Source organism: Euprymna scolopes, chromosome 34 (assembly GCF_053919585.1).
Source record: "Euprymna scolopes isolate OS-2025 chromosome 34, ASM5391958v1, whole genome shotgun sequence".
Classification (NCBI taxonomy): Eukaryota; Metazoa; Mollusca; class Cephalopoda; order Sepiida; family Sepiolidae; genus Euprymna; species Euprymna scolopes.
This window is the reverse complement of record NC_136515.1, coordinates 71,896,305-71,910,105: the sequence shown is the minus strand read 5'-3', so window position 1 is coordinate 71,910,105 and position 13,801 is coordinate 71,896,305. Positions and strand designations below refer to the sequence as shown.

The window sequence follows — 13,801 nt, the reverse complement described above, 5'->3', positions numbered from 1 at the left end:
TGTAGCAGATACATCTCCACAAATATTTTTGATTTAGTATTTGAGGGCGGGGGGGGGGGCAATGATTGTGTCGTTTATCAAAAACAGTACTAAATAATTGTAAGATTCAATCTTCAAAAACCTCAACTAACATTGTTATTGTTGTGTACATAGATATAAATAATTTTTTTTTCGATTTATAAACGTTGTGCTTGAGCAATAATTATTTTGAACGTTCTTTCTAGAGCAAGAGATGTCTTTTCCTTTCCTTTAGATTACAATTCATTCTTTTTTTTTTTTTTTAATTCTAACACAGACAAAAAGTCGCCTCGATCTCGGCTCTGCAAATCCACGTTCAGTGCTCGGATAATCTGGTTGCCCGATCACTCGTGCCAGCTTCGTTATTCCCACGTCATTCGATTCATCACACTTTCCTCGTCTTTATCTTCGACTAAGGTAGGTTCCGGTGGATGGTTCGAGTGACGCTTCGGGGTCATTGATATTTCGTCTTTGTAATGATTTTCCTGGAAGATTAAAGAAAAAATAACAATTGGTTCAGTGTGACAGAATATATCAGAGAGGGGTGCGTTGTATTGCTTTAAAAATTATGAATTTGTGTTATACAATTATTACTTTACAAGCAGAACCCGTGGAAATTCCTCGGTAGTTGAAAGTTTTAAAAACATATTATAAATAAAATTAATTAAAATGTTTTAACAAAACAAATAACAACGAATTTAAAATAATTTTTAGCGAATTCTATTTTTAAACTTTTTTTACTTAAAAATTGATTAATTAAAAAAAAAATTAAATTAAGTGAAATTAATTTTAAGAATTTAGATTTTTCCAAAATCAAATTCAGCACATATTACAGGGTTTTGGTTTGTTTTTTTTCTTCTGGATATTTTTTCTATTAATTATAAAGGAACAGATATCAATTCACTTGGACATTTCTAACAAAGTTTTTAAAGAAACTCTAATTTAAAATAAAAAAATTACAACACAAAATAGCAAATTTAAAACCGTAAACAGATAACCATGTTTTTTGTTTAATTTTTTATGTTTGGAGAGAAAATTGTTTTAATACTTTTTAACCGATAAAAAGCGACTATACAGGGAGGTAATTCGTTTCTCATTAATTCATGTTTGCGATGATGATTTTTTTTATCGGGCATACGGTCAAGTAATTTAATACTTAGATTTTAATTAATAAATAGTCGTCGTCGTTGGTAGAACTCGGATATGATATATATGTTGCTCATTTAGGATTGAGCTAGTCCTAGCTTCAAAGTGTTTTAGGTGATCCCCGAGGAAAAAAATATTTCACACACGCTTAAGATGTCACCATTTGCTACAACAAACACGTACTTGACATGTAGACTTAGGAAGGGATCTTGCGGCAGGTTGCCGATATACGATTACGTGGAGTCAGCCTTGTCGCTACTCGCCAGGCGAGTTTGTATTTATTTGCTTCCCCACTGAGCAAAGAAGGCACTAGGCCGTTTTTAATGTGGAGAGATTGGGGAAATGGGGGCCAGCTCCACTGGAGAGGGGAGAGGGGAGCTGCATAGTGACAATTAGTATGAAGAGTTTCCCCTAATAACTGATTGCCACAAGGGCAATGTTTTTTATGTGGGGGGTTGATTATTTATTTGTTTCTCCACGTAAGCAAAATATGACACAAGGTCGTTTTTAATATGGAGTGGAAGGGGGAAGGGAAGGGGAGACCAGCTCCCCCAAAAGGAGGGAAGGGGGAACCGGTACTGCTGTCATGGTGTATAGGGTTGCCCCTACATGGACCAATAACTAATTGCCACAAGGGCAATTGTCTGAAAATGCAGCATCTGCCGGAACAGATGGTATTTATTTGCTCCCCCACTGAGCAAATTAGGCACAAGGCCGTTTTTAATGTGAGGTAAAAACCAGCTCCCCTAAAAGTAGGCAAAAAAGGGGCACTCTGGTTACAAAAAATAATAATTGTCCCAGTATAGAGGGTTTCCCCTCCATTGACTGGTACAAATTATCTTAAGTGCAGCATCTGCCGGAACAGATGGTATTTATTTGCTCCCCCACCGAGCAAATTAGGCACAAGGCCGATTTTTAATGTGAGGAGTGAAGGGAGGGGGAAGGGGAAAAGGGGACCAGCTCCGGAGAGGTGGGAAATGGGAGCTGGTTAAAGGTCAGACATGTGGGGTTGCCCCCCACATCTGGTCTTTTCTAGTCATAGCTAGTCATAGCTTGCAGTATCTGCCGGAACAGATGGTATTTATTTGCTCCCCCACTGAGCAAATTAGGCACAAGGCCGTTTTTAATGTGAGGTAAAAAACCAGCTCCCCTTAAAGTAGGCAAAAAGGGGGCACTCTGGTTACCAAAAATAATAATTGTCCCAGTATAGAGGGTTTCCCCTCCATTGACTGGTACAAACTATCTTAAGTGCAGCATCTGCCGGAACAGATGGTATTTATTTGCTCCCCCACCGAGCAAATTAGGCACAAGGCCAATTTTTAATGTGAGGAGTGAAGGGAGGGGGAAGGGAAAAGGGGACCAGCTCTCGAGAGGTGGGAAATGGGAGCTGGTTAAAGGTCAGGCATGTGGGGTTGCCCCCACATCTGGTCTTTGCTAGTCATAGCTAGTCATAGCTTGCAGTATCTGCCGGAACAGATTGTATTTATTTGCTCCCCCACCGAGCAAATTAGGCACAAGGCAGATTTTTAATGTGAGGAGTGAAGGGAGGGAGAAGGAAAAAAGGGGGCCAGCTCCCGAGAGGTGGGAAATGGGAGCTGGTTAAAGGTCAGGCATGTGGGGTTGCCCCCACATCTGGTCTTTGCTAGTCATAGCTAGTCATAGCTTGCAGTATCTGCCGGAACAGATGGTATTTATTTGCTCCCCCACCGAGCAAATTAGGCACAAGGCCGATTTTTAATGTGAGGAGTGAAGGGGAAATGGGAACCAACTCGCAGGGGAGTAGGGGAGCTGGATAGTGACAATTGGTATGAAGGGTTGTCCCCACATTGACCAAGGTCTTATATGTGGGGTTTCCCCCACATATGGTCTTTGCTTGAACTTTGGTGTCCAGCCCCGCGGAGGGGGGCGGGGCGAGTTGTACTCGCCGGGCGAGTTTATTCGAGGGTGCATCTCCTGCAGTAAACATAAAAATAAAAAATAAAAACGCGTCGCCAGAGACCAATCTGGAAAGTTCTAGGATTGAGCGTTGTATATACAACGCTTAGCCTTCCAAAATGGTCACCAATCTTGTACTAGCCAGTCTTATATTTGCTGAACTTTTTTCATCTAGCGAGAACCTGTTTGTCAAGGTGATTGTTCCGTATATAGCAACCCATGCAACACTGATACAAATTTTATCTCGTCACGCTTTATTCTCGGAATAAGCAAGGTACGATATTGAACAAGTTCAACCGTGCCACCCTAACCAACGGCTAGTATTCACAAATGGTCACTCATTTGATACTGGCCAGGCTCATCGTTGCTTAACTTCAGTGATCTGGTGAGAACCGATATGTTAGCGTAATAGTGATGTATATATTTAATAAATACTATTTCATTAATATCAGCTGAGTCTCTTTTTTTTTTTTAATTCACGTTCTGGTTCCCCGACAAAGGAAGGGTGAACCTGTAAATTCACTCTTGTCCGTTCGTCCGTTCGTCCGTTCGTCCGTTCTTCTGTTCGCACTTTTCTCAATAACTACACCTTGAAATTTTTGGAGATTTTGCACAAACATTAAACATAATATTAGTAAAAAAAAAAAAAAAAAAAAGTAAGAGAACGGATTTTCCGGGAAAACTCCAGTTACCCCCCTCTTGAGGTGCCTTTCGAGTTAAAATGGCTAAAATTAACACTTTTGTGCTTATTAAAAAATTGATGCCTTAAATTTTTATAAAACTTTCTTAAAAGTTGTAACTCACTGATTTCTATATAATTTTGTTTGTCTGTACTTCGCGACACCACTTGCATGTGCCCCAGGGGATCTTTTAGGGCTAATAAAAACACTCCATTTTTGAGACTATTTTACCATATTTGTCCAAAATTTTCTGTGTATGTACAGGGTGGCCGAAAAGTCCCAGGACACTCTATTTTTAATATTTTAATGCTGTTAAATATGATTGATTTTAATATTCTAATGTTGTTAAAACAATTTATTTCATTTATTTTTTCAGGTTATGACTGACATCAGTGTATTTACTGTTGAGGAGCGCTTAATTGCTGCTGTTTTATTAAAAATACATGTATAGTGTCCTGGGACTTTTCGGCCACCCTGTATATTTAGCAGTTTTGCATGACGCTGAACTCAAATTTAAATATGTTAAGGACTTGAAGTCTTTTGGGGCTAATTGGGGGTTGGGGGGTCAAATGATGGACTTAGTAATTTCCTTTTTTGCATGGTGCAGAACTCAAATTTACATATGTTAAGGCATAAAACTGCACCGTTTGTCCATTTTGGGGGACTTCTGGGGCTAAGGGGGGGGAGCAAATGCTGAACTTAGTCACTTTTTTATACTTCTTTCACTGTGCACTTAGGGGGAACCATTGATGCTTCACTTTTTTAATTTGTAATGATTTTAAAGAATTTCAAAGAAGAGGTTCAGAAAAACATTTTTAATGATAACATTACGTAAGGGAGCTGTTTTAGTAATGAAATAATCAGGTCATTCATTGCGTTAAAAATTCATGAATTGTGGTGCTTGTATATCGTAAAGCCGACATTCAAAAATCAAAATATCGAATTGCAAGTTAAAACAAATTATTGCTACGTTACTGTCATGTTGCAAGTAGTAACATATCCAAAAATTACGAAAAACGATAAAGTAGAAAAATAATTATTAATGAAAAAAAAAGTTTGTGAAATCAAGCAAAATCCAACGAAAGTGACAGGGAAGATAAGTTCTATTGCTTACCTCAGCTGATGCAACATGAGGCAAATGCAATTTAAAAAAATGTTGAACCCTTGGACATTGATCAAACTTTTTAATTTGATTTGAGCCAAAAACAATAAATTTTAAGAGGTCAAAATTGGTTAAAAAAAAAATGACCTCTCAGCCAATTTGTGGTCTAAACATTTGAAATTTTACATAAAGTGTATTCAGACAGAGGGCAATCTGTTTAATCGATTTTTGGCCGAAACTTTGACTGCCTAGGGGTCAAAGTTCCAAACCATTGCGGTCTCTAACAAACTAATCCGCCAATTTTGAGTCTGAACATTTGAAATTTTACATATAGGGTATTAAAACGTGCAGTAAACTTTTTAATCAATTTTTAGGTGAAAATTTGACTGCCAAGAGCTTTGGCCTTTGCAGATTTTATCAAACTCCACCAGCAGTGTAAAGTAGCACTTCGTGGACATTTAGAGTGCGCGATATTATACGATGATCGTTTCAAAAATAAAACCACCTATTTTTTTAACGCACGAAAGTGAAGTCTACGAGCGGCCATATTGCTACAGAATTTATTTTCTTACATTTTCTTACATAGGCACCACCATTTTAATAAGACCTTGTCCCTCTGTGAACGATAACTGTGCATGGCCGCCCAGAGCGCGTTTCGTTCATAGAAAACGCCGTTTCCAAATTAAAGCCTCTTATTTTTAACTCCAAAAGTTGAAGGCCTACAAAGATGGGATTCGTACCATTAAAACGAGCGAATGTTTATGGCCCAGAATTTATTTTCTACATGGTCACCGCTGCTGACAGCGATAAACGATGGCTGTGCATGGGCGTCAGGAGCGCGCTTTTTCAGACGCGGGTCGTTTCCAAAGTAAAGGCTCTTAACTAATTTATTCGAAAACTTAAAATACTTAAATAACCATTTTTTTCAATCAAATCAATTGATTGCCTGCACTGATTGGGTATCCGTCGTGATGCACCCGGAAGAAAGCTTCATATGTCTCTCGCGGTGACAAAGTTCACAATAAATTGTATTCTACATTGCACTGCGGAGAACCTGCTGTTGATTTTATAAAATTATTTTTATATATAATGGCTTGAATTAAAGTTTAAAATGCAAAAGTCAAGTACCATGCTTCAATTGTGCTCTAAACAGAATTATTCATTTCAAACAACCTCTTATCATATCAAAGAACATGCTGTTGATTTTATTTTTCTGGCCTTACTGCTTGTGCGGTAATAGCGGCTTGAATTTAAGTTTAAAATTAAAAAATAACGTGCCGTTGTGAAAGTATGCTTTAAACATAAACATTCATTTTGAATGCGGCTTTGTCATATCAAAGAACATACTGTTGATTTTGTATGTTGGGCCTTTCGGCTTGTGTGATAATGAAATTTCTCAAATGCACTTGTGATGTAAGGATGTGTAAGCTGTTAACTTTTGTTCAAATCGCCTGTTCAATTTCATTGAATTAGTTCGATTATCATTTATCAATACAAAGAACATTCCAATACAAAAGCGATTTAAGAACACTGCCAGTAATATAAAGTACCTCTGTGTGAAATTTCATAAAAATCGCCCCCAGCTGTTTTTGAGTCCATAGGGACCCTATTATAACAGTAGTGGAAGAGATAAAGATTTTAATGTTATATATGCTTTATGTGACTAATCGACGTTCGTTTGCTTGTTTATAAATTCAATTATTAAATACTTTTGAATAGAGAATTCGTTTTGACTTTTATGGTCATAGAACATCAAATCGCGCGATCATGAATATCGAAAAAACGATATAAAATAGCATTTTCTCCTTAGTCATAAAATAGTAGTATGCTTTCGTGTTGTTTTTTCCAGTCATACTATAACCAGTTTAAATAGAAAATTGTTGTTGATATATATATATATATATATATATATATATATATATGTATTGTGTGCAGGAAGTTGTTAGATGAGACAAATCGTTGGTACCGTCGGTTTCAAACCCGATAATAAGGACCGTTTAAGGTATCCTTATCAAGCTCTCTTCAGCCAATATTCGTCTCGACGAGTATTGGCTGAAGAAAGCTTGATAAGGATACCATCTAACAACTTTCTGTACACAAAATATAAAAACGCTCTTACATTTCGGATTTTCCTTTTAATTGAGCACTCTGCTGGATTTCTTTTTCCAAAAAAATTAATCATATATATATATATATATATATATATATATATATATATATTTGGACAGCAGTTCATTATTTAGACACGTTTAAATGAATACGACAGAGTTATTCCTTTTTCTGATGTTGTTAGATATCTTTTCCATATGCCGTATTTTAATTTCGGCAGGCGTATTATACAGAATAGCGCCCAGAAGTGGGTGGTCGGCCATATTTTTCTCAGGCGCTTTCTATCGGGTATAAAATAAAGTCAAATAAAAACATACAAATACACCAAGCCTCAAAAGAAAACGAAAAAAAAAAAGCAACAACAATCGCTCCTGACGACAATCGAATGCCGGATAGACAGCGCTTGAGAAACAACTTCTGGGCACCATTCTGTATAAAGGCTGCCGAAATAAAAAGACCGATCGGCAAATAGAAAAGAAATCCAACGAGATCGGAAAAAATTAATAACTGTCGTGTTCAATCAAACGTGTCTAGTCGGTCAATTTAGCTCTTATGCATAGATCATCGAATAACGATTAGATCACTGTCTGACTGACGTAAAGAACATTAGAAATAATAATGTTTAAATTCAAAGTTATTTCACGCGGTTTATGGTAGCCAAATGGGTAGGTCTTTTTTTACATAGGCATCACCACTTATCAAGGCCAAGAGGCCACTCAAGGATAAGGGTTAATCAAAAACTACTTGAAGGCGACTGAACAGAATCAGTTGAAAGTACTTGCAAAAAAAGTAAACAAACAACAGATGGACGGAAACGTCTATGACACTTTTTTACACAAATTTGACCGAGATATTAAACAACCATACGAAAAATGGAGAAATTACAAAACAAACAAACAAACAAACAAAAACAATTAAGCAGAAACACTGGTTGTCTAAATACACGATATATATATATATATATATATATATATATATATATATATATATATATATATATATATAATAAGAAATTACAATTAAATTTATCAAAATAATCCAAGATGGTAAAACTAAAGTATATTGTAAATATTAAAGAATTAATATTTATATAGTAATCTAAACCAGATATAAAAGCTCGATAAAACCAAATAGAAGATAGAGGTTTTAATAAATTTAATTAACTTTCTTGGATTTATATTTTTGGATTTTACCGTCATTGGATACTTTACCTTTCACCAGACTATCCATTCACGTGACATCACCTTTTTCTGCACCATATTCCCTCTGCATCACTTTTTTTTTTATCAAGTAAGGACCTTGTACTTACTTGCAGTTTCATCAAATGCTTTTGCATGTAAAATCCGATCCCGCATTTTTGCTAATTCCTACCCTCTGATGAGAAGGAAAGTATTTCTTCGAAACTCCGCGAATTAAGGGCTGTCCACTGTAACTAACTGACCAAATAAAAATAATTTTTTTCTTTCTTAGTTATTAATGTTTCAATTAGCCAAAGCTTTATTATATTATATTATTTCATTTTCAGTTTCTTTTCAGAATAGATAACGATTTTTATTTAAAAAAACATGTTAATGTAAAATCTGGTTGCATTGTAAGTATTAGGCCTGACGAAGCTGGATCTCCATCGAAGCTACAGCGGAAACATGCATGCACATATGTAGCAAATAATATTTTCAGGAATAAAGGATAGTCTTTATACGAAACTATAGATACGCACATAATATATATATATATATATATATATATATATATATATATATATATATATATATATATATATATATACATATATATATGTATCAGAGAGACAAGAAAATTCTTGCGGTTTTTAACTTTGAAATTCTGATGAGCATATTTTTGTGTAAAGAAAAAATATTGATCCAAAAAAGCACCGTCAGAATCAACACACTTTTGCTATGCTAATAAGGTTAAAATATTGCGTTCTTGTGGCGACAGAGCCGTTGAAAGCGTTGTTGATATCGCTTAAGTTTTTTTAAGCATTTGCTTGAAAATGTGGTAGTTGATAGATGAGAGGTCTGGGGAGTATGGCGGATGAGGCATAGTTTCGTAGCTCGATTTGTTCAACTTCTGCATGGTCTGTTTAGCATTGTTGTGGAGGATAATTATATCTTTTCGGTTGACTAATGCCGGGTATTGTTATCGAAGTTTCTAATAATTCCATCTATTTGTTGACAGTACTTCTCCGCCGTAATGCTTTCGCATGCATTATAAAAACTGTTAGAGATGACACCATTCTCAGACGACCAAACAGTCAGCATGGCCTTATTTTGCTACACCTCTCGCTTCAAGAAAAGTATGGGGCTTGGTCGGCGTCCAACCACTGAGCTGAGCGTCCCCGGTTATCGTAAAAACCCACTTTTCATCGCTGTCACAACCCGGTTCAGAAATAGGTCGTTTTTTAACGTAAAAGAAGGGAGGATGACAGCGTTCCTGTTTTGTTGTAGTTCATCTCGGACGGACCCTATTTATCAAGTTATTCTATTTTGTTATTTTTTGTCTTTCCAATCTCTCTTAAGTGGTTAGAAATTGTTGTAAACGTTACGTCTAATTTAGAAGCAAGTTTTGGAACACTTGTGCGTGGATTGGCTTCGACTAATTTTATTTATCGTTGTCAACATATGATGTCCGATTACTACGTCAGCATCTTCAAAACACTTCTTGCCGCCACGAAATTTCTTAAACCACCATTGTGCTCTGCGTTCAATAGTAGTTCATGGGAAAAAAAGCTTCGTTGATATCTCGAGCTGTTTCAGCAGCTTGTTGGCATAGCTTGGATTGAAATTAGAAAATTGTGCAAATTTTGTTTTTTTTATATCAGTATTCAACGTTCTGAAAAGAAGACATAATTGTTTAAAAATTCTGCGAGAGCTTTTTTATCAAACTAATAATTATTACTTTAATAAACATTGGAAGGTAGTAAGAGGCGGAGTTTAAAATATTCAACTAGACGCGGATAGGAATAGAAGGTGGGGAAGAGAGAGAGAAAAAAAGAGGGAACAGAAGGGTGTAAGATGGGTAAAACTTTGAAGGCGGGGGTAGGGGGAGAAAAAGAGAGGGATGGGAACTAAAGGAGAACGACAAACAGTTAAAGATGTGGACCGTCGCGGTTAGTTGTTGGATACATGTCATATGGACTTTGACACGTTAAAGATCTATACTACAATATATATATATATATAAATACATATATATCTATATATATATATATTATCTCTCTCTATCTCTCTCCCTCTCTCTCTCTCTCTCTCTCTCTATATATATATATATATATATATATATATATATATATATATATATGAACTATTAAACATACCTCTTTAACGTTGTTGCTACTGCTGTGTCTTGTGCGTGATGTACATTGGTGGACACTGCATACGATCGTAGACAAGGCGATTCCCCCAAGAACAACCACAAACAAACCGGCAACATTTTCTAAATGAAGTGAAGTTGTTTTGGTGCTTTGCCGACCGTCCGGACAGGAAGCAACTCGCCACCATCTAGCAAAAAAAAAAGAAGACAAAAACTTGTCATTTTATTCAAAAATAAAATGATAAAATAATAAGAGGCAACTTCTCATGAATCAAAAACTCATGGCAGCGTTTCATTTTGCAATACGTCTTTAATATTTTCTAGTCGGCATTGCACAGGACAACCCTAACTTATTTTACCAAAACATGTACCCACTTTCTCTTTCTCGCGTTGCTGCTACCTCATCCCCTTCTTTCTTATCCGACTAGCACATTTATTTTGCTCGACATGCACAGACACATGAACCTCTTCTTTATATAGATTCATCGGCGCTTCTATTTCATGCAATTGAATTGAATGTTGAATTTAAGGGAAACAAATAGTACATACGTAACTCTTATGTCGCAAATAGTTGCATATCAAAAATAGTAGAAAGCGATAAGATAGAAAAATAATTACTAATAAAATAATGTTTTCTATAAAGTTTATCTGGGGAATAAATTTTGTCCGACATTTTGAATTAGGTTCATCACCGAAGTTAAGCAACGTTTAGTCTAGACAGTACCAGACGGGTGACAAATTTGGGAATACCAGATGATTACCAATTTGCAAATACCAAGCGTTCTATGTAGGGGGACGTTGATACCTCCACGCAAGAGTTTGCAAAAACAAAACGGTGTTACTTACCCTGACAGAGTATGCATGTAATGGGAAACCGCTTGTGAATTTAATACTCACAGGAAAAGCCGATTAAACCCATTTAGGTACGGGCCGCAGTTTCATTTCATTTTATTTTCTTCATTATATATGGGAAATAACTCTTTCATAAAAAGTCAGAGTTACTTTCCTCTTATCCAATCTTAAACGTCAAAGAGTAATTTTCTCCTAAATTAAAGGTATCCATCCTGAGCAACGATGATCAACACTATATAAACTTTGTGGGTGTTTGTTTTGTAGTTTGTCTTAGTTTTAGCTTAGAATGTAACAAACTACTCTCCTTTACATAATAGATGTTTGATACCATATGAGCCTCTGCCATTCATGGTTTTAAGATCTTTCTTTTGATCCCTAAGGGTTTTGTATTGCTGTATATACACCAGCCTCTATTTTTGTACGATAAATTAATGTACGACAAGCACCATAAAACCGCAACTAACTCCTGATGTTTCTTTATTCGTTCACCTGTTCTGCTTGACAATCGGACACGACCATTATTTGTTGCTGACTCTATATCCAAGCTACCTTGGCACGTAAACAATAAACACGAATTTAGTTACGATATTCAGAGGTTTATTTAAGCTTTATCAAAAGTATAGTATTTATTTACATAGAAATAACTTAATATTACAGATATTGTACGTATCTCTATTAATTTATAAGTTATAAGATGAGAACACTAATACGAATAACTGACTGTTAATGAGACAGATTGATTGAGGAGTTAATTATGTTAGAAACTATGAAACGCTTGAAAATATCCACATACCACCATCTTAGAAAATATCCACATACCACCATCTTAAAAAAGAGCAGTTGATACTGAAAACAACAATTTGTCTTCTTTGTCACAAACATTGTTCATGGCATGTAGAAAACAAAAGTACCAAATAATAGGGTAAAAAGTTACGGCTGTACCGGGAATAGCGTAAATGCTCACTTGTAGCAGAGCTGCTAGCGCTGTTAGCAGCAAGGCATAAAAATATGCAAATGACCAAACCGGTTTCACGAAGTGACGTGACAGCAGAGACAACAGGAAGGTGTTCCTAGAACACGTGTTCGGAGAAGTGGTGTTTGGAGGAGTGGTGTTCGAGAGGTGACGGGAAATGTACGTGTTCGAGACGCTTAAGTGGTGTCAGAGAAGTGACGGAAAGTCACACGTGGCCATACATATATATATATATATATATATATATATATATATATATATATATATATATATATATATATATATATATATATATATATATATAAATATAACACGGAAATTACATAATTGTCGATGCAATAATTTATTTCAACCTTATGGTATTTTCAAGCCTCTAAACTAGACAATTAAATTTTTGATACGAGTACCAAAAATGTAATTGTCTAGTTTAGAGGTTTGAAAATACCATAAGGTTGAAATAAATTATTGCATCGACAATTATGTAATTTCCGTGTTATATTTTTATGTTATTGCTCTGTTTACCACAATGAGCTCTCATACCCGGATTTCCTCTGGAATTATTCCATTATAACACTATATATATATATATATATATATATATATATATATATATATATATATATATATATATATATTCGTGACAGTCTGGGGTAGAACATACTTTATTTTATCATGTGAACCATAAAGAAAACTCTTCAGACAATATTTCGAAATGGAATGATTCTTTTTATTTAACCTTGAAAGGTCGCATTTCTAATATTATTTACTTCACAAGTCCGTGTAGAGCTTTCTGTATCTTATCTGTATGAAAGTAGGTTTTTCTTATTATTATCTTCATCGCATTATTTATTATATATTTATCATTTAAATATCCCTTTATATATATAAAAGGAGGAGGCTCCTTCAATCTTTTACAGACTTTGGATACTCACTGTAGGGGTGCCTACACGTAAAATGCGTGTGGTAGGAGGTGATCAATCTCTAACAACACCTTTTGTTAGTAGACATTGTAAAATTCCAGTGGCAAGTGCAGTGTATGCATATATATATAAGACGACTGGAAATAAATGCCGAGATAAGTGAAGAGCATCTACAGGGCCTAAGATTCCCAAATGGTCACACATTTGGTATTAACCAGGCTCAACTTCGGTGATCTGATGGGAGCCGGTGTGTCAACACGACATTATATATATATATATATATATATATATATATATATATATATATATATATATATATATATATATATATATATACTACAAACATTATTAAATGCAACAAAGACACCTTGCTTTATGATTCTTATTTAATTTTTCGATTTTCCGTATAATCTTTTTGTATCAAAGTAAAAAATATTAATAAAGTTCCATAATTGTTGTTGTCACGAGCGTTTTCGATTCGTCCACGAATCATCATCAGGTGTTGAAGTAAAAGCACGAAGGAGCGAAAATGAGAATTAAAAGTGAGCATTTATTAGTTTTTAATTTCCTTCATTCTCGTAGCAATTCTTTAGTGGCCTGAAGATAAATGGTGCCAAACGTGGGTTCATGACTGGATCCGAATCTCCTGACAAGCATTAATAGGCATTCTACATTGATAATTGCGTAAGCATGACGTATTAGTGGCCGTACGGATAAAATAGGCTTTATTACGTAA

At 35.3% G+C, this 13,801-nt stretch overlaps 1 protein-coding gene across 2 annotated transcripts in view; it reads right to left on the bottom strand.

Annotated features, from left to right (window-relative positions):
- Positions 1–236: 236 nt before the first annotated feature.
- LOC145259283 (glutamate receptor ionotropic, kainate 3-like) overlaps positions 237–13,801 on the bottom strand; it is a 510,406-nt gene continuing 496,841 nt past the window's right edge. For both annotated transcript variants that reach the window (XM_080117150.1, XM_080117149.1), the window contains 2 exons: positions 10,325–10,508; positions 237–503 (listed from right to left, as the gene is read on the bottom strand). In XM_080117150.1, the coding sequence (XP_079973276.1) occupies positions 381–503; positions 10,325–10,508 (307 nt within the window). In that variant the 3' untranslated portion in view covers positions 237–380. The remainder of the gene's footprint in view (positions 504–10,324; positions 10,509–13,801) is intronic.